The sequence below is a fragment of the Brachyistius frenatus genome, unplaced genomic scaffold (genome assembly GCF_029030835.1).
Source record: "Brachyistius frenatus isolate BFR_SWC_R1_liver_20210118 unplaced genomic scaffold, ASM2903083v1 Contig_315, whole genome shotgun sequence".
Classification (NCBI taxonomy): domain Eukaryota; kingdom Metazoa; phylum Chordata; class Actinopteri; family Embiotocidae; genus Brachyistius; species Brachyistius frenatus.
Window position 1 is genome coordinate 180,001 of NW_027210914.1, and position 20,000 is coordinate 200,000.

At 44.9% G+C, this 20,000-nt stretch overlaps 3 protein-coding genes across 9 annotated transcripts in view; 2 read left to right on the top strand and 1 right to left on the bottom strand.

Annotated features, from left to right (window-relative positions):
- Positions 1–2,146: 2,146 nt before the first annotated feature.
- Positions 2,147–2,846, top strand: ins (preproinsulin). Its single transcript, XM_069723080.1, has 2 exons — positions 2,147–2,330; positions 2,680–2,846. Exons 1-2 carry the CDS (start codon positions 2,147–2,149, stop codon positions 2,844–2,846), a joined length of 351 nt encoding a protein of 116 aa, XP_069579181.1.
- A 3,343-nt stretch (positions 2,847–6,189) lies between these two features.
- Positions 6,190–11,310, top strand: nipal4 (NIPA like domain containing 4). Its single transcript, XM_069723079.1, has 10 exons — positions 6,190–6,328; positions 7,158–7,241; positions 7,340–7,477; positions 7,873–7,929; positions 8,032–8,122; positions 8,217–8,377; positions 8,703–8,870; positions 9,027–9,106; positions 10,724–10,936; positions 11,024–11,310. The coding sequence occupies exons 1-10, from the start codon at positions 6,289–6,291 to the stop codon at positions 11,234–11,236; spliced, it is 1,245 nt and encodes a 414-aa protein (XP_069579180.1). The 5' UTR covers positions 6,190–6,288; the 3' UTR covers positions 11,237–11,310.
- Positions 11,311–15,855: 4,545 nt separating this feature from the next.
- The window catches only part of LOC138635530 (glutamate receptor 1-like), a 40,041-nt gene continuing 35,896 nt past the window's right edge, over positions 15,856–20,000 (bottom strand). For 5 of the 7 annotated variants that reach the window (XM_069723048.1, XM_069723047.1, XM_069723050.1 and 2 more), the window contains 2 exons: positions 19,923–20,000; positions 15,856–19,161 (listed from right to left, as the gene is read on the bottom strand). The exon at positions 19,923–20,000 is cut by the window's right edge and continues 57 nt beyond it. In XM_069723048.1, the coding sequence (XP_069579149.1) occupies positions 18,955–19,161; positions 19,923–20,000 (285 nt within the window). In that variant the 3' untranslated portion in view covers positions 15,856–18,954. Of the gene's footprint in view, positions 19,162–19,922 lie in introns of those variants that run through there. The other 2 variants (XM_069723052.1, XM_069723051.1) reach the window with 2 other exon arrangements.

The following is a 20,000-nucleotide window of genomic DNA, read 5'->3' on the forward strand; positions in this document are numbered from 1 at the left end:
GTTTTCCTGTCATCACGACGTTCAAACTATCGTTAACTTTTCATGTGGATTTATTAACGGGATTGAAATACTGAGGTTTTATGCCAAAGAAGGACTTATTGTTGTTTTTGTGTAAAATATAGTTTTTTAATTTATGTTTTCAAGATCTATTTAAAAAAGAATAAAAGCTGTACATTTCTGAACATTTGCTCTGAATGTTTTAATTTTCATTAAAAAGAGCTTAAATCATCATGACCACATGTTAAATTCTTTAATGGCGCTTTTGTATTGAATGAAACGTGACATCACGGTTCTGCGCCTAGTTCTGGTTCTGGGTCTGGCTCTGGTTCTGGGTCTGGTTCTGTTGAAATGTTCTCTGTGATTCTGAGAAGTTCAGAGTTTTGTTGTTCCGTCCGTGACGCTTCGTTTCTCCTTGAAGTGACAAACGAGCTCCGTCAGCATGTCGTCCATTAAACACTCAGAGCAGCAGATGGTGATGATGAAGATGATGGTGACGAAGATGATGATGAACTAAAATCAGGACTTTTCATTCTGTCTTTAACGTTAATATTTGTTTCTTCTTTTTTTTAAAGGTTTTTATTCACAAACAAAGTGAAGGAAAAAAACTGGTGAATGGAAAAATAACGTTTGAATAGATATAACATATCTATACATATATATAACATATATATAACATATATATACATATATAACATATACATATATATAACATCTATACATACATATAACATATACATATATAACATATATCACATATATATATATATACATACATATATATAATTTTTTTACATAACAATTTATGATTAAACTGTTGATTAGAAAATCAACTCCAAATTATTTATTTGATATTTATAGTTTTCTCGTCATATATTGATGATCATGAAAACATTTGTTCTGTACAAACGGTTTCATGATCACAGTAAACAAACTAAAACGTTATTTATTATTTTACAGGGTTTCTTCAGTTTTTTCTACATTAAGTATAAATTCCATAAAAACACTAAATTACTTTTATTAAAAAAATATAAATCGTCGTCATCAGTTGTAATCTGTTAATCGATATCATTGGAAATTCGAGTTTTTTACTTGATTAATTAATTGTTTCTCTTGAAAGTGAAAATACATGCAATTCTTAATAGAAACACAAAAACATTGATTGACACATTTTTTTAAAGCAAAACTTTGAATTTAATGTGAAAAATGTTTAAAAAAGTAAAACGTTTTGTGTTACAGTTGTTTCATGTAATAATCTGATCTATTTACGTTTCATCTGTTTATATAATGGTCACGTTAGATCTGACTCTAGAACATAATGTGATAGAAGTACTTATTATTTTATACAAACATTCCTAATTACAATATATATATTTATATAATCATTGTTTAGTAGAAATTAAAATGTGTGTTTCAGTTGAATTTTATTAAATTTACATTAAAACACAAATGAGGAATAAACTCTCTAAATTTGTTGTATTTCATTTTTCATCTTCATGACTTTTAACGTTAAAATGAAATGTTAAATAAAAACTTGAAACTGATCAGAGGAGACGCTGACTCAGCAGACGATCAGCTGATCAATATTTGTCAGTCCAGGTGATCACATCATGTCCGCTCATTAGCTGCTGTTTGTTTTACTAAGTGATGGAAGCAGCCAATCAGAAGTAACCCCCGCTTAACAACCTGCTGACTGGCGCACACACACACACACACACACACACACACACACACACACACACACACACACACACACACACACACACACACACACACACACACACACACACACACCTGCTTCAGACATCAGTCCCCACAATGTGAGTTAAACAGGTTGACACACAGCAGGGGGCGTGTCCAGGTGGAGATGGAGTATAAAAGGAGACGAGGCCCATGTTCTTCCTCACATCAACCAGCACTCAGCTGCTCCTCCTCATCTTCATCACAGTCACCTCCTCCTCCTCGCACCTCCTTCTCCGACTCTGCAGGTGAGTCCTCCTCCTCCTCTTTCAGCTTTAGATGATCCAGATCTTGTTGTTCGATTGTTAACATGAATCCGTGTCTGTGTGTGTGTGTGTATTTCTGTCTTGTGTGTGTGTGTGTGTGTGTGTGTGTGTGTGTGTGTGTGTGCAGTCCCTCGTCCTGCAGCATGGCGGCGCTGTGGCTCCAGTCCTTCTCCCTGCTCGTCCTGCTGGTGGTCTCGTGGCGGAGCTCCGAGGCCGTCGCCCCCCCGCAGCACCTGTGCGGCTCTCACCTGGTCGACGCCCTCTACCTGGTCTGTGGGGACCGAGGCTTCTTCTACAACCCCAAGAGGGATGTGGACCCCCTGCTGGGTGAGACCACCTGGACTGGAGCCTGTGATGCTGTCGCCATGGTGACGGGTCATTTAGTTTAAAGACCTAGTTAAAGGACAGTTATATAGTTTTACTATATAAACATAATATAACAGTAGAACTAGTTTTTAGTTAAAAAAAAGTTTTAGTCATATTTTTATTTTCTTAACGAGTTTTTTTTTTTTTTAGCTGTTTTGTATTTTTGTGTGTTTCTCACGTTTGTACGAATCATTTTATTTCATAGTTATAAATCTGTTTGCTGTTGTTTTACGTCTTTTTTTTTACAACCATTTGATTCACTTTGCAACATGAAACACCTGAACGCTCACCTGTCGGTTCGTCCTATTAGGTTTCCTCCCTCCGAAGGTGGGCGGAGCTGCGGTTGCCGGTGGCGACAACGAGGTGGCTGAGTTCGCCTTCAAGGACCAGATGGAGATGATGGTGAAGAGAGGTATCGTGGAGCAGTGCTGCCACAAGCCCTGCAACATCTTCGACTTGCAGAACTACTGCAACTGAGCCTAGCTTAGCTTAGCTTAGCTTCAGGGCTAACTCAGCCCCCCCCCTCCCCCCCGAAAAAAAAACAACTGCTGTCAGATGAAGTGCTGAGAAACCGATGAATTTATTTTTCCTAGAAAATAAAGTTTTGTGAATCGAGTTTGTTGATGTGCCGACTTTATTTTATTAGTTTAATGTCACTGACGAATGTTGTGTTTATTTAAAAACATTTAAAACATATTAAAAACATATATTGATTATATTTCACCAGAAACTGCTCCACATCTGGACCTGTCCATCACAACATTCACTCCCTCTCTCTCTCTCTCTCCTCTCTGTCCTCCTCCTCTCTCCCTCCTCTCCTCTATCTCTGCAGCCAAAAGCTCCTTCTACCTAACCAGAATTACATCCTCATTTTCTAATCCCAAAAAGCTATTCTCCATCTTCTCCATCTTTTTCATCTTCATGTTCTTCATCTTCTTCATCTTCTCCATCTTCTTCATCTTCATCTTCTCCATCTTCTCCATCTTCATCTTCATCTTCTTCATCTTCTCCATCTTCTTCATCTTCATCTTCTCCATCTTCTTCATCTTCATCTTCTCCATCTTCATCTTCTTCATCTTCTCCATCTTCTTCATCTTCATCTTCTTCATCTTCTCCATCTTCTTCATCTTCTCCATATTCTTTATCTTCATCTTCTCCATCTTCTTCATCTTCATCTTCTCCATCTTCTTTATCTTCATCTTCTTCATCTTCTCCATCTTCTTCATCTTCTCCATATTCTTTATCTTCATCTTCTTCATCTTCTCCATCATCTTCATCTTCATCTTCATCTTCTCCATCTTCTTTATCTTCATCTTCTTCATCTTCTCCATCTTCTTCATCTTCATCTTCTTCATCTTCTCCATCTTCATCTTCATCTTCATCTTCATCTTCATCTTCTCCATCTTCATCTTCATCTTCTTCATCTTCTTCATCTTCTCCATCTTCTTCATCTTCATCTTCATCTTCTCCATCTTCTTTATCTTCATCTTCTTCATCTTCTCCATCTTCTTCATCTTCATCTTCTTCATCTTCTCCATCTTCATCTTCATCTTCTCCATCTTCATCTTCATCTTCTTCATCTTCTCCATCTTCTTCATCTTCTTCATCTTCTCCATCTTCTTCATCTTCATCTCCATCTTCTTCATCTTCTTCATCTTCATCTTCTCCATCTTCTCCAACCTCCTTGACCCCCCCCCCCTCCCTCCTCCCTCCATCCTTCCATCAAGCCACTTTGTCAACTACTTTACTAAAAAGATAGATGACATACGCTCCTCATTTTATAATCCATCTTCTGTAACTACATGTCCATCATCTTCATCCCTTTCACTTTCCTCTTTCACCCCCCGGTCTCCCAATCAAGTTGTTACCTTGGTAACCTCCACCCCCCCTCCCCATCCCATCTCATTCTCCAGTCTATTGCTCCTGACCTTCTTCCTTTTCTCTCCATCTCATCAACTCTTCTCTGTCAACGTTCTGTTTCCTGAACTCTCTGAAGGAGAGAGTGAACCCTCTCCTGAAGAAACTCCTCCTCAACCCGTCTGAAGTAAACAACTACAGACCGTCTCTCTTCTTCCCTTTCTTTACAAAACTCTGGAGTGAGCTATCTTCAACCAACTCTCCTCCTATCTCCACCATAATAACCTTCTTGACCACCAGTCTGGTTTCAACAGACCACTCAACAGAGACGGTCCTCCTTCTGTCTCTGAGCAGCTTCACACTGCTAGAGCAGCCTCTCTGTCCTCTGTCCTGATCCTTCTAGACCTTCTGCTGCATTGGACACAGTGAACCACCAGATCCTTCTTTCCTCCTTCAGGACCTCGGTGTCTCAGGCTCTGCTCTCTCCCTGTTCTCATCCGACCTCAACGACCTCACCTACCGGGGAACTTGGAGAGGATCTGTGTCTGAACCTTGTCCTCTCACTACTGGTGTCCCTCAAGGCTCCGTCCCGGGTCCCCTCCTCTTCTCTGTACACCGACTCTCTCGGCTCTGTCCTTCACTCGCATGTCTTTTCCTACCACAGCTATGCTGATGACACCCAACTGATCCTCTCTTTTCCAGATCTGAAACACAGGTAGCAGCATGAATCTCTGCCTGTCTGACTGACATCTCTCAGTGGATGTCCTCACACCACCTGGAAATCAACCTCCACAAGACCGAACTGCTCTTCCTTCCAGAGAAAGACTCTCCCACCCTCGACCTGACTACTACCTTCAACAACTCTGTTATCCCGACCCTGACTGATAAGAACCTCGGAGACACTCCGACAGTCAACTCTCTCTTACTGCCAACATCACTGCAACAACACGTTCCTGTAGATACATGCTGCACAACATCAGGAGAAGACGTCCTCTTCTCACTCAGGAGGAGGTCCAGGTTCTGATCCAGGTTCTGGTCCAGGTTCTGGTCATCTCACGTCTAGACTACTGTAACTCCCTCCTGGCAGGTCTACCTGTTAGTACCATCTGACCTCTGCAGCTCATCCAGAATGCAGCAGCTCGACTGGTCTTTAACCTCCTAGATTCACTCACACTACTCCGCTCCTCCTCCTCCTCCTCCTCCTCTTCCTCCTCCTCCTTTACCTTGAACAGTAGAACTTTAGTATCTTAAAATAGAACTTACTGATAGAACTTTGTAGTTTGGCTTTCTGGAAGATAATTGTATTTTCTTGATTCTTGTTGTTCTGGTTTTGAACCCTCATGTTGAAATGAACTGATTGTAAGTCGCTTTGGATAAAAGAGTCAGATAAATGTAATGTGATGTAATGTGATGTAATGTAATGTGATGTAATGTAATGAAATGTAATGTAATGAAATGTAATGTGATGTAATGTAATGAAATGTAAAGTAATGAAATGTAATGTAATGAAATGAAATGAAATGAAATGTAAAGTAATGAAATGTAATGTAATGAAATGAAATGAAATGTAATGTAATGAAATGTAATGTAATGTAATGAAATGGGGGGTGAACTGTGTAGCTGTGGTTAACACTTATTTAATGTTCAGTTTGTTTAAACACTTTGATGTGAAGGACCAGCATGCACTGGGGCAGGTGGATGTTTGTATTCTTTTACTTGCAGGAACCACGTATCCTATGATGCATCAGCAGCTGTTCTTTTAAAGTTTGTTTGAAGACAAAAAGTCGCTACAACCCCTGAACACCTGCTCGGCTCGGGGGGGGGGGGGGGGGTGTCAGGTGTTGCAGGGCGGGGTCAGGTGTTGCAGGGCGGGGTCAGGTGTTCCTCTGCCAGGAGCTCAGAGACGAAAACATGAGCTCAGCGTGAAGACCGAAAATTCAGCTCAGCGACGAGTTCTCCTCCTCCTCCTCCTTGCCCTCCTCCTCCTCCTCCTGCTCGGTCTGTGTGTTGGATTATTTCCGTCTTCGTTTCCGCTGCCAGGACCCAACAAACAACAAACACGATGCGACACGTTCACCTGGACAACGAGACGTGCAGCAACGGTGAGGAAGACTCGGAAACTCTTCATCTTCTCTGAAACTCTTCATCTTCAGGATGAAGGTTTCTCCTCCTCCTTTGAATATTGATGATTTACTGCGTCGATCTGTTCTCTATGACGTCACGTCATAATCGATCAGCTCAGCTTTAAACTGCAGATTCATAAACAGCAGAAGAAGAAGCTGCCCTGGGGTCATCAGACAGAACTCAGCCAATCAGAGAGTAGATCAATCAATCAATCAATAACGGATCAGAAGAGACGCTGTGTTCCTGTCAATCATCTCTGGCATAATTTATTCATAATTTTATTCAAGTTATTAAAGAAACCATCGATTAATTACATTAATCCTTCTGGTGATGACTCAGCACATTCTCTCAGACTAACTGGAAGAGACAGAAGGTGGAGCAGACAGGTGGAGCAGACAGGTGAGGGAAGGTGTTTACATCAGCAGGAAGTTCCCCCTTTTATTTTGAAGTTTTGTTCAAGTTTGAACTTCATGTTAAACTACACTTTCAGAGGAAGCGTCCTGTGTGGAGGCTGCTGTGACCTCTGACCTTTGACATGATTCCTGCCGCGTGATGACGTGTTGCTGGCGTGTTGCTGCTCGTGATCGGATCTGTTGACTCTGTAAACACCCGACGGGCTCTGCAGCTCTCAGGTTTCATCTGGTGGAACCAGAATCTTCCTGTTACCCAGGATGCACTGCTTCTGTTTTACTGGGAAACATTCTGATGATCGATCAGGAGATTATTGGGAAAATAATATTTATATATAAATATATATATGGTGGTGTTTCCTGTGTGGACCGCTCTGATTGGTCCGTGTCCCCGCAGGCTCCGCGGTGACGTTATGGTGCGGCTCTCAGTCCGCGATGTGTTCGATGACTCACACACACCTGAACGACACCCAGGCAGCAGGTAACCTCCTGATGACATCAAACTCACCTGGGAACTCAAGCAGCTGTCCAGTGGCAGCGCCCCCTCCTGGTCGCAGTAACACGTCTACCTGTCTGCAGGTGGGCCGTCCAACAGGACCTACCAGCTGTGGCTTGGCCTGACTCTCGCCCTGCTTTCGGCCTTCCTGATTGGTGGGAGCGTCATTCTCAAGAAGAAAGCCCTCATCCGATTGGCCAGCACTGGACACACACGAGCAGGTGAGCGGGGTCACATGACTGTCCAACACACACCGTCCGGATCCATCCGCCGCCGAAAGTAGTCCCTGAAGAAACTGAACAGCAGGAAGTGACTGTTTATCACTTTGGTCAGTTCTCTGGTTCCTGTCTGTCGTTCCTGTAGTTCCTGTCTTTAGTTCCTGTCTGTAGTTCCTGTCTTTATTTCCTGTAGTTCCTGTCTGTAGTTCCTGTACTTCCTGTCTTTAGTTCCTGTCTGTAGTTCCAGTCTTTACTTCCTGTCTGTAGTTCCTGTGTGGAACATGAGACCCAGAGGTTTGGACAAACAGAAAGTTGCTCAACTTTGTCAAACAGATATCAGATATTTGATATTTGAAGGTCATCTGGAGGTCATCAAACATGTGATCATGTTCCTGCAGGTGATGGAGGTCACGCCTACCTGAAGGACTGGAGGTGGTGGGCGGGGCTGCTAACCAGTGAGTCCTTCATTAGATTCATCCCTCTGCTTCCAGTCTGTGTGCTAAGCTAGGCTAACCTCATATTTGTTGTATGTAACATGACGTTGTGTTCGTGTACAGTGGGTGGAGGAGAAGCGTGTAACTTTGCTGCATACATGTTCTCCCCGGCCACACTGGTGACCCCGCTGGGCGCTCTGAGTGTCCTCTTCAGGTAGCCATAGTTTCCTCCTCTCATGTTACAGGGAATCTTCAGTTCGTCTGCGTTTTAGTGTGAAAGGGTTTCACCGAGTTCCTGTGTGTTTCAGTGCAGTTCTGTCCTCCCACCTGCTGGGGGAGGTGTTGAATGTGGTCGGGAAGCTCGGCTGTCTGCTCTGCCTGCTGGGGAGCATCCTGCTGGTCATCCACGCCCCACAGGAACAGGAAGTGACATCACTGCAGGACATGACCTGCAAGCTGCTGGAGCCAGGTGAGGCGGGGAGGTTTGACCTTTGACCTATAGAATTCACTCTCTCTGCTTTCCCCTCACTCCAACGAGGCAGATGCTCCGCCCACCTCTGGGCCTGGTTCTGATAACAGATTGTGTTGTTGTGTTCCTCTGTGATGTTGGAACGTTCTAGAAGGACTTTAATGTGTTCAGATTAAATAATTTGATGGGATTTGGAACTTTATAAATGAAATTGAATTAAATTGAATTCAGGGTTTAAACAGAAGACGTTTAAAAAAATTCAGTGTGTCTCTGTGTGTCTCTGTGTCTCTGTGTCTCTGTGTGTCTCTGTGTCTCTGTGTGTCAGGTTTCCTGGTGTACATTGCCGTAGTGATGCTGCTGGTGTCCGTCCTCGTCCTGTACTTCTGTCCTCGGTTCGGTCGCTCCAACATCCTCGTCTACGTCAGCGTCTGCTCACTGCTTGGAGCGTTCACCGTGTCCTCGGTGAAAGGCCTCGCCATTGTCATGGCAACCGGTGAGACCACACACACACACACACACACACACACATACACTGATGAAGAGGATGATGATGGTTCTGTGTTTTCGTTGTTCCCACCAACTCTTCATGAACTCCACTCTGTCCGTCCAGCTGTCCGTCATCAGTCTGACTTCGTGTTTCTGTCTTCAGTGTTTCAGGACGTTTCAGTACTGGCTAACCCGCTCACCTGGATCCTGCTCTTCACCCTCATCGTCTCCATAGGAACGCAGGTGAGCTGCAGGGTTCATCTGACACAGTCCAGGGGTGGAAGGAAGACCAGGACAAAGACAGACATGTTTTCTTCATCCTACACTTGCCTGTGCTCACCTGTCCTCACCTGTGCTCACCTCTGTTCACCTCTGTTCACCAGTCCTCACCTGTGCTCACCTGTCCTCACCTGTCCTCACCTGTGCTCACCTCTGTTCACCTGTCCTCACCTGTGCTCACCTGTCCTCACCTGTGCTCACCTGTCCTCACCTGTGCTCACCTGTGCTCACCTGTCCTCACCTGTGCTCACCTGTGCTCACCTGTCCTCACCTGTCCTCACCTGTGCTCACCTGTGCTCACCTGTCCTCACCTGTGCTCACCTGTGCTCACCTGTCCTCACCTGTCCTCACCTGTCCTCACCTGTGCTCACCTGTCCTGACCTGTGCTCACCTGTGCTCACCTGTCCTCACCTGTCCTCACCTGTGCTCACCTGTGCTCACCTGTCCTCACCTGTCCTCACCTGTGCTCACCTGTCCTCACCTGTGCTCACCTGTCCTCACCTGTGCTCACCTGTGCTCACCTGTGCTCACCTGTCCTCACCTGTCCTCACCTGTGCTCATCTGTCCTCACCTGTGCTCACCTGTCCTCACCTGTGCTCACCTGTGCTCACCTGTGCTCACCTGTCCTCACCTGTCCTCACCTGTCCTCACCTGTCCTCACCTGTGCTCACCTGTCCTCACCTGTGCTCACCTGTGCTCACCTGTCCTCACCTGTGCTCACCTGTCCTCACCTGTGCTCACCTGTGCTCACCTGTGCTCACCTGTCCTCACCTGTGCTCACCTGTCCTCACCTGTGCTCACCTGTCCTCACCTGTGCTCACCTGTCCTCACCTGTGCTCACCTGTCCTCACCTGTGCTCACCTGTGCTCACCTGTGCTCACCTGTCCTCACCTGTCCTCACCTGTCCTCACCTGTCCTCACCTGTGCTCACCTGTCCTCACCTGTGCTCACCTGTGCTCACCTGTCCTCACCTGTGCTCACCTGTCCTCACCTGTGCTCACCTGTCCTCACCTGTGCTCACCTGTGCTCACCTGTCCTCACCTGTGCTCACCTGTGCTCACCTGTCCTCACCTGTCCTCACCTGTGCTCACCTGTGCTCACCTGTCCTCACCTGTGCTCACCTGTGCTCACCTGTCCTCACCTGTCCTCACCTGTCCTCACCTGTGCTCACCTGTCCTGACCTGTGCTCACCTGTGCTCACCTGTCCTCACCTGTCCTCACCTGTGCTCACCTGTGCTCACCTGTCCTCACCTGTCCTCACCTGTGCTCACCTGTCCTCACCTGTGCTCACCTGTCCTCACCTGTGCTCACCTGTGCTCACCTGTGCTCACCTGTCCTCACCTGTCCTCACCTGTGCTCATCTGTCCTCACCTGTGCTCACCTGTCCTCACCTGTGCTCACCTGTGCTCACCTGTGCTCACCTGTCCTCACCTGTGCTCACCTGTGCTCACCTGTCCTCACCTGTCCTCACCTGTCCTCACCTGTCCTCACCTGTGCTCACCTGTCCTCACCTGTGCTCACCTGTGCTCACCTGTCCTCACCTGTCCTCACCTGTCCTCACCTGTGCTCACCTGTGTGCAGGTGAACTACCTGAACAAGTCTCTGGACACCTTCAACACCCTGCTGGTGTATCCCATCTACTACGTCCTCTTCACGTCCGTGGTTCTGTCCACCTCCATCATCCTCTTCCAGGAGTGGAGGAGCATGTCGGCTGTGGATGTCGTCACGGCGCTGGGAGCCTTTCTGGTCATCGTGGTGGGTGTGGCCATGCTGCACCTGTTCAGAGACATGCAGGTTGGTCCCCTCCTCCCCCCGACATTAATGTGAGCCTAGTATGTAACGCTGCTTTAAAAATATATTCTTCAATGTCTCTTGTCACAGATAACAATGAAGCAGCTGACCAATCAGCTGTCTCAGCTGGTGGTGAGGGAGGGGCTTACAGAAGAGGCAGCAGCCAGTGGAGGAGGAGGAGAAGGAGGAGGAGGAGGAGGAGGAGATAAAAAGCAGGATAAATACGGACTAATGGACAACATGGTGATAGAGAGTCTTCCTCCCATGAGAGAAGAAGGACCGAGAGTCTTCATCATCAGCTGAAGGAAGTAGACGGAGACACCTGTTGATGTTGGTTCATCGTTCAGGTCAAACAAATGGAAACAGAGTCCATCTCATCTTCATATCATCTCCATCTCATCTTCATCACATCATCTCATCTTCATCACATCTTCACATCATCTCATCATCTCATCTTCATCACATCTGTATATATATGTATATATGTATATATATATACATATATATAACTGAGGTAGTAGTTAACTGTTGCTAACTGATTGGTTGTTGGTTTTTAAGTTTTTTCGGGGGGGATTTGTTGACTATAATAAAAATGGATATAAAATATCTCCAGATGTTTAAAAGATGTTTTGGCAGAAACAAAGTGAAGAAGCTAAAAGCAGCTTAAAACGTTTATAATTACGTGACGTTTCCGTGACGTTTTCGCTGCACTCTATTCTCGTTATTGATGCTGATTTCAACAGATTTCCAGACTTCACAGAAAAGAAAAGATTCAACTGAAACTTTAACTTTGCACATGTTGAATGACAGAACTGTTCTTGGACTGAATCTGAATTTTTTTTAATTTCCTGTTGTAGCGCCTCCTGGTGGACGAGCTGTTCTCGTCACTTTGAACACTGAGTGAAAGACTAAGATTTAAACCGATCAGCTGTTTTTGGTCCCATATTATCAGAGCAGAGTGAGACCTCTTAGTTTCTGTCCGTGTGTGTTTGTCTCCTCCTGTGGAGGATCTTTGATGCTGAGCTCCTCTCAGCTGATGGCTGAAGTCTGTGAAGCAGAGGGACACAGAATCTTTCATTGATCCTGATCCCTGGAAACACATTTTTATTGATTAGCTTTAATGTCAGTAACAGAAGATCTCTGAATTCATCAGGTTAATTCAGAATTAATTCATAAATTTTATTTGGAGCTTCGACAATCTGGAGTTTAACGAGCTGGACGCTGACTGATGATCAGTATTGATCAGCTGTTTGTTATTAATCAATTATTTAATTTGATTAATTATCAATCAGTTCATGTTCAAATTCTTTTATTTAACTTAATTCAGTTCGTTAGGTAGACCAGACAAAACATGACATCACAGAGGCATTTTGTTTTCAGTCCTGAAATGTAATTTAATTTATTATAATTAATCAATTTATTATATTATTATCATTTCAAATTTAAAAAAGCCTAATTTCAAACTAAAAGTCCTCATTTCCAACTAAGAGCCTAAATTTAAATTAAGATAAACGGACCTGACATCCGTCTATCATTAAAGAGGAGCTGGACCAACAGCACAATAAATACAAATATTGGCTATTATTATTAATATTATTATCATTATCATCTTAATACTATCATTATTATTATTGTTACTATTTTGTTTGTTAAGTAGAAAATTCTGTCTTTAATAAAGATTACACATTTTGGGACACAACAATCCAGTTTAAATCAAATAATTAAAATGAATTAAGCAGTAAATGTTCCTCTTTTAAAAAAGGTAAAACCCCAGAACGTCCACTGGGTGTCACTGTGGTGCAAGACATCAGACACACACACACTCACACACACACACACACACACACACACACACACACATTGAGAAGCAGATAAACCGTCAGTGTCTCACCTGGACACACAGAGGGACACCTGTCCTCCTCTGGTCCACCGTCAGTGAAACGTCCTCATGGCTCTACTTCCTGTTTGGTCTGTCTGTGGACATCATCAACCATTAGTGATGTCATCATTGGTTTGTGAACAGTAAGTGACCATATTTGGACGAGCTGGGGGAGGAGCCAGCGGTGGATCTGACCAATCTGATCGGAAACCTGACGATACTACGTCCCGCCCACCGATAGCTGTAACCTGACTTCACCACAGGCCTGTCAATCAAACAGACACGCCCCCAAAAACAGGTCTTCTTGAATCTTCTTTTCTAATGAATGAGGGATTATTTTCAGATGGACCTCCAGAAAACTAATAAGAAGGAGTGACTTTAGCTAACAACACCGAGATAACTGATGGACACATTTTATTCACTTTGGATTTGATGAGAGAAGTTGAATGGGAGTCTATGGAGCCGGAGGCTTTTTGGAGCCGACCTCTAGTGGCACTCGCTGGTATTGCAGCTGAAGACACTTCTGGATCGGAACCATTTTACAGAGCTGAAGCTACGAACTCTTTTATATATAGACTGTGTTTAAAACACATACAGAGCCTGATGGTGTTTTGATCTGAATCACCATCTGAACCTGGAGGAGGTGTTTGTGTCTCCGTGGAGACATGTTGTCAGGGACAAAAAACAAACCGTCCCCGTGTTGGACTTTAAATCACCATGATGGACGGGTATCATCAGAACCCTGCTGGTCCCGGACCTGAGAGGAGCTGGCAGGCGAGGAAGTGATGAAGACAGTGATGGGGTAAATTTGAGTGTCAAAGGTCAGCTTCTCTGTGTGTGATGGTGAAGATGATGATGGTGCTCTTCATCTCAGTAATGACTTCCTCTGCTCATCATAATAATCTCCATCTGCTGCTGATAACAAGGCTCCTCTCAAAGCCTTCATTACATCATTACATCCTCTACACTTTGATTGGCTTGCGTTAAGTCTCTGAAAGCCAATCAGCACAGCTCCTCAGTTTGATGGTCATTTAAACCCCCATAATCCTCTCTGATTCCGCTCGGAGCGCAAAAACAGATCCAAAACCTTCATCACTGAGACACCTCCATAATCCTCCTCTTACTTCCTCTTCCTCTTCACCCTCCTCCCGCTCCACCTCCTCTTCCTCCTCCTGAAAATCTTCTTGATGTAGTAAATATCATTATTATGTAGTAAATATATTCATGATGTAGTAAATATCATTATGTAGTAAATATCATTATGTAGTAAATATATTCATGATGTAGTAAATATATTCATGATGTAGTAAATATCATTATTATGTAGTAAGTATCTTCATGATTGTAATTGTTTGATGTAACTGTTGAAGGTTTCAGATCGAATGAACAACGATGATGTCACAGCTTCAAACATCCTGAAATTAACAAGTGAACTTCTTTCTTCTCTTGTTCTTCTTCTGAAGTTTATTTCCGCTCGTTTTATTTCTCTGTGTTGGCAGTGAAGGATTGTTCTCTGGTTTGCTGGCAGCCCCTCACGGATCCGGTCCTCCTCTTTGTCCTCTTCCTCCTCCCCCTCCCCCTCCCCTTCCTCCTCTTCCTCCTCCTCCTCCTCCTCCTCCTCCTCCTCCTCCTCCTCCTCCTCCTCCTCCTCCTCCTCCTCCTCCTCCTCCTCCTCCTCTTCCTCCTCCTCCTCCTCCTCCTCCTCCTCTTCCTCCTCCTCCTCCACCTCCTCCTCCTCCTACTCCTCCTCCTCCTCTTCCTCCTCCTCCTCCCCTTCCTCCTCCTACTCCTCCTCCTCCTCCTCTTCCTCCTCCTCTCCCTCCTCCTCCTCTTCCTCCTCCTACTCCTCCTCCTCCTCCTCTCCCTCCTCTTCCTCCTCCTCCTTCTCCTCCCCTTCCTCCTCCTCCTCCTCCTCCTACTCCTCCTCCTCCTCTTCTTCCTCCTCCTCCTCCCCTTCCTCCTCACTGTTTTGCTGGAAGTTTCTTCGAGGCCGAGCGGTGGAAGGTAATGGGCCACAACCTCCTAATCAGAGCCTTTCTGGGGCTAATTGTGGACCCGTCAGTATGCGTCCTCCCTCACAGCCGGGGGAGTAATGAGGTGTTACGAGATATGAGGTCCCCCTCAGGACACCAAACCATTTGATGAAAGGTCTCATCGCTCGGAACAGAGCTGATGCTAATGGACAGAAACAAGGAGGAGAAGATGAAAACTAAAAGAGAGAGAAGAGGCTGTTTGTGCAGGAAAGTTCCAAAGAGAAGTGGAAATGAAGATGCTGCACCAAGAGACGGATCCAGAGGGAAGAAGACGTCCAGAGGAACGAAGACGTCCAGAGGGAAGAAAACGTCCAGAGGGAAGAAGACGTCCAGAGGAACGAAGACGTCCAGAGGAACAAACAGAGATGATTAATTTACTGAACTCTTACGAAGCAGCTCATCTGAAGTTTGTCCTCTGACAAAGAAATGAACGGTCTATAATTGTAATGGAGTTTAATTTTAACAGAGACAGAATATCAAAAAAAAATCACATCATATAAAAGTTATGATTTGATTGTGTGAAATAAGTATTTGATCCCGTAGCAGAACATGACAGTACTTGGTGCAGAAAGCGTTGTTGGCGAGGTCAGAGGTCAGAGGTCAGACGTTTCTGGTAGTTGGTCTCCAGGTTTGAACATCTCAGGAGGGATGTTGTTCACTCCTCTTTGCAGATCCTCCAAATCCTTCAGGGTTCCAGGCTGTTGCTCGGCAACAGGAAGCTTCAGCTCCCTCCACAGATGTTCTCTGGGATGAAGGTCCGGAGACCGGCTCGACCTCTCCGTGACCTTCATGTGCTTCTTCTTGAGCCTCTCCTTTGTTGCCTCGTTGTATGTTTTGGGTCATTGTGGTCCACGACCCGTCTTCAGTCACACTATAGCATGTCGTCTAAAATATGATATAAAAGTCTAAAATAACATAATGACATCATACCTTAGCATTTGCTTTAAACGTTGTGGTGCTTTTGCAGTTTCATGTTATTTCTCAGACAGAAAGAAGAACCAGACTCGAGATGATGTCAGAGTTTTTATTAAACTGTGAAAATTAAAAGATTACAAACTCTTGAAAGAACTTCATTCAGAGAAACAGGCTCTTTTCATTTAGATCATACAAACATTTGATTCCTGATATCTGGGAGTAGAAAAAGTTCTGCTTCGGTGTCGCAAGCAGACTCAACCAAACGTTCACAGACTCAGAGGATGTTTGAAGCTGCAGGTCGGAAACGATCAGTTCAAACCTTTTCTAAACCGTCGGGTTTATGAGACGTACATGAAACAATTGACAGGCCCAGCCGTACGTGGAGATGTTACCTGGAGTGGATCTGAGCGTGTGCAGAACCTTCGTGACTCTGATATGTTGTGGAAATCTAATTGCCGGTTTCGACCTGTTTCTTCATCACAGCTGCTCGTCATCATCACCTGTGTTGATGTTTCCTTCTGTTTCCTGCTTTTGAACACATTTTCTCTAAAAGAAGAAAATCTCAGCAGAACTTCACTGATTCTCCATAAAGATTGACTCTATCCATAAACACTACATTTCCCACAATGCAGCACAGTCTTGTTTCCACTGAACATCTCCGTAAACTGAAGATGATGACATCACTATGACATCATCAGGATCGAACAGGAGAACATCAGCACTTCGAGGTACGCTACACCAAACTCCCGCACTGCTGGGCTGTGGCAGAGCGAGTGTCGCACCAGGGGGCGCTGTAGTCACCTTCAGTGGTTTTACATCGTACGGAACGCCTTCCTCTACATATGCCATGTTTGTTTCCTGGTGTCATGGAAACGGTCTGTTTAGCTTTGTTAGCCTAAATCGGTTGGCTCACGTGGACGGCGTTCAGCAGTTTAACCGGTCAGCAACGTGTTAGTTTTCTCTCGTTGATCCGGTTCGTGTTCACGTCCGCCCGATCCGATTGGACACGATGTTCTGACGTCGCCTCGTTACGTCTTCGTGGCGTCATCTTTAAATTACGAGTCAAAATCAATCAATGACTGTTATTTATCTGAAACGAACGTCCGGGACTGTCTGAGCTGCTGACATCACATGATGTCATCAAAACAGTTACATGTCATTTTAATTCATAATATTTGATTCTGTTCAACACATTAACTCTGTGGGTGTGTTTGGTTTGTTCACCGGTGCAGCCGAGACCTCCGGGGAAAAACTCCACTTCTTGCAGCTTCAAATGTATGTTTTAAAAAAATAAAAGATAAAAACTTTTAACATCAGTTTCATGATAAAAAAAAAAAAGATTTCTGATATTTGTCAGATCAGCTGATAGGTCTATTATTAATCAACAGAAAATCACCCAGCAACAGTTTTAACTATTGACTAATCATTGATCATTTAAACAGTCAAACATCAGATATATAATATTATAATTTTAAACCTTCAGCGGGTTAAAAGGAAACTTTTCTACATTCAATTTCAGATGTTTTATAACCTTCTGCAGTAGATCAGCTGGAGGACGTCTGAGGACGTCACACCTGTCAGGTGATTCAGGAACTTGAACATCAAACAAAACCCGTCTGTCACTCATGTCGGCTTCAGTGGACGAGTCGTCCTGTTCTGAGGCTTCTCATCATCATCATCATCATCATCATCATCATCATCATCATCATCATTATCATCATCATCATCATCATCGAGGTTTCATAGCTCCAGGTCTGTAAAATGGTTCTGATCCAGAAGTGTCTTCAGCTGCAATACCAGCGAGTGCCACTAGAGGTCGGCTCCAAAAAGCCTCCGGCTCCATAGACTCCCATTCAACTTCTCTCATCAAATCCAAAGTGAATAAAATGTGTCCATCAGTTATCTCGGTGTTGTTAGCTAAAGTCACTCCTTCTTATTAGTTTTCTGGAGGTCCATCTGAAAATAATCCCTCATTCATTAGAAAAGAAGATTCAAGAAGACCTGTTTTTGGGGGCGTGTCTGTTTGATTGACAGGCCTGTGGTGCAGTCAGGTTACAGCTATCGGTGGGCGGGACGTAGTGACGTCAGGTTTCCAATCAGATCAGTCAGATCCACCGCTGGCTCCTCCTCCAGCTCATCCAAATATGGTCCAAAACCAAACCGCTCCGAACTAGCAAGATGGTGACGGACTGAATCTGAACTGGATGCTTCATATTTAATTCATTTATTTGAAGCCGACCTCTGGTGGCACCCTGTGGTATTACAGTTTAAGAAACTTCTGCATCGGACTCATTCTTTAGACCCAGAAGCTACGAACACATTTATATACAGTCTGAGAGCCGAACTGACCACAGACTGAACACTACAGCGACTCACTGTCGCCTCCTCTGGTACAAACTGGAATTACAAGATGGGAGTTCAATCTCTCAAACTACATCTTTAAAGATTTACATCGATCCAACAGACCGTTCAATGCTACTTCTCAGATCAAGAGAATCAAGGTTGGTTTCCAGGTTTCAGGAACCGGATCAGAACCGACACTCAGGTCCATGAAACACACTCACATCAGTCATACACAAACTGGATCATTAATGTTATTGATTATGGTGGCAGCTCACCGATCACAATATTATTCAGATTTTGATCAGCAGACGTGCTCGTGAGTTTTTCAGAGTAAAAAAGTTCACATGCTCGAACGTCTCTCATATCAAAGTGGCATTTAGTGTGAAGGTGGTGAAGCTCAGTGATGAGGAAGAGGAGGGAGTGAAGGCCCCTACCCCTACAGAGGAGGCGGAGTTTAAGACTGCACTTGTACAAAAAGCAGTTCTAGTTCATGTCGCTTTGTTTGTTAATCCCTGCTGCTCCTCTTGCAGATTGCAGCTCAGGTGTTGTGTTCAGGTGCTCTCTGTTCATCAGAGTTCTGTTGTGTTCAGTTCATTCTCGATGAACGTGAACGCTCCTCCTTCTTCCTGCTGCCACACGTCTCTTCATCTCTTCTTCTCTTTGCTCATGTCCTTTCCTTCCATCTTTTCCTTGCATCCTTTCCTCAGTTTTTCTTTTTCCTCTCATGTGTACCCCCTCCCCTCCCCCCACCACGCCCCTCCCCTCCTCCTCTCTCCTGTGCCTCCACCCCTTTCACCAACAGACACATAGATGGACAGGAGTGCTCTGTCCAATCAGGAGCCTTGTTTGGATCACATGGAGGCCAGTCCGAGGCCGGCTGCCTTGCTCATGCAGGGTAAACCCTGAGCTCCGGCTTTTGGGAAGTCGTGCGCCACCACGCGGCCATTCTCGCCTCCGAGTCCTGACGCTCCGCCTCCCAGAGCGCTTGCTGCGACTCCACCCCCTCCGCCTGTGATCCCTCCCAGGCTGGTGCTCATCATGGCGGCGTCGATAAGCTCCTGTAAGACACAGAGACGAGAAAAGTCACAGTGAAGCTGATCTGAGGATTCAGATTTAAAATGTTTTGTTTCTTCAGCAGTGAATCTGTTTCAGTCTGGAGTCATAAAATAAACGTGTTTCTGTGGAAGTGTTGACACCGTTCTGCAGTATTATTGTACTTATATATATATATTTATGATGGAGTATTAATAATGTGTCAGATCTAATAATGTGTGCCTGATGAAATCCTCCACACATGTTGTGTCAGCACCGCCTTCAGCAAGCTTTAAGCCCCGCCTCCGTGCTCTCGTGAAGAGAATAACAACAGTCCAGCAGAGAGGAACACGCTGCTGCTGCTTTAATGACTTGTTTGTTCCTTCTGAGCATCTCATCAAAGTCTCCGTCTGTAATGAGCCGCAGTTTCATCACATACGGACGTCGGCGATGAAGACGAGCTGCAGAGCGGAGCGGCGATCAGAGTTCAGAGGACTCAGAAACGTTGGCTGCAGCTGGAGAACCATTAAAACCAGACGGCACCACGAAGGAAGAACAAATACTCACTGCAGATCTGATCGACCACGTTCAGGCAGAACAACTAAACCAGAATATTTTCATTGTTCGAACAGTAAACAAATGTCCGACTCTGCAAATCAAAGCAACCTGAACGCTCTTTTGTTTGTTTGTTTGTTTGGATGTTTCTTAGTTTGTATGACTGCTTGTTTGTTGTTACGACTGTTTGTTTGTTGACTGTTTGTTCATACGACTGTTTGCTTCGACTCACCTTCATCCTCCTCGACTCGATCCGAGACTTGTAGCAGAACTCGACCAGCGCCACCAGCATGGCGAGCCCCAAACCTCC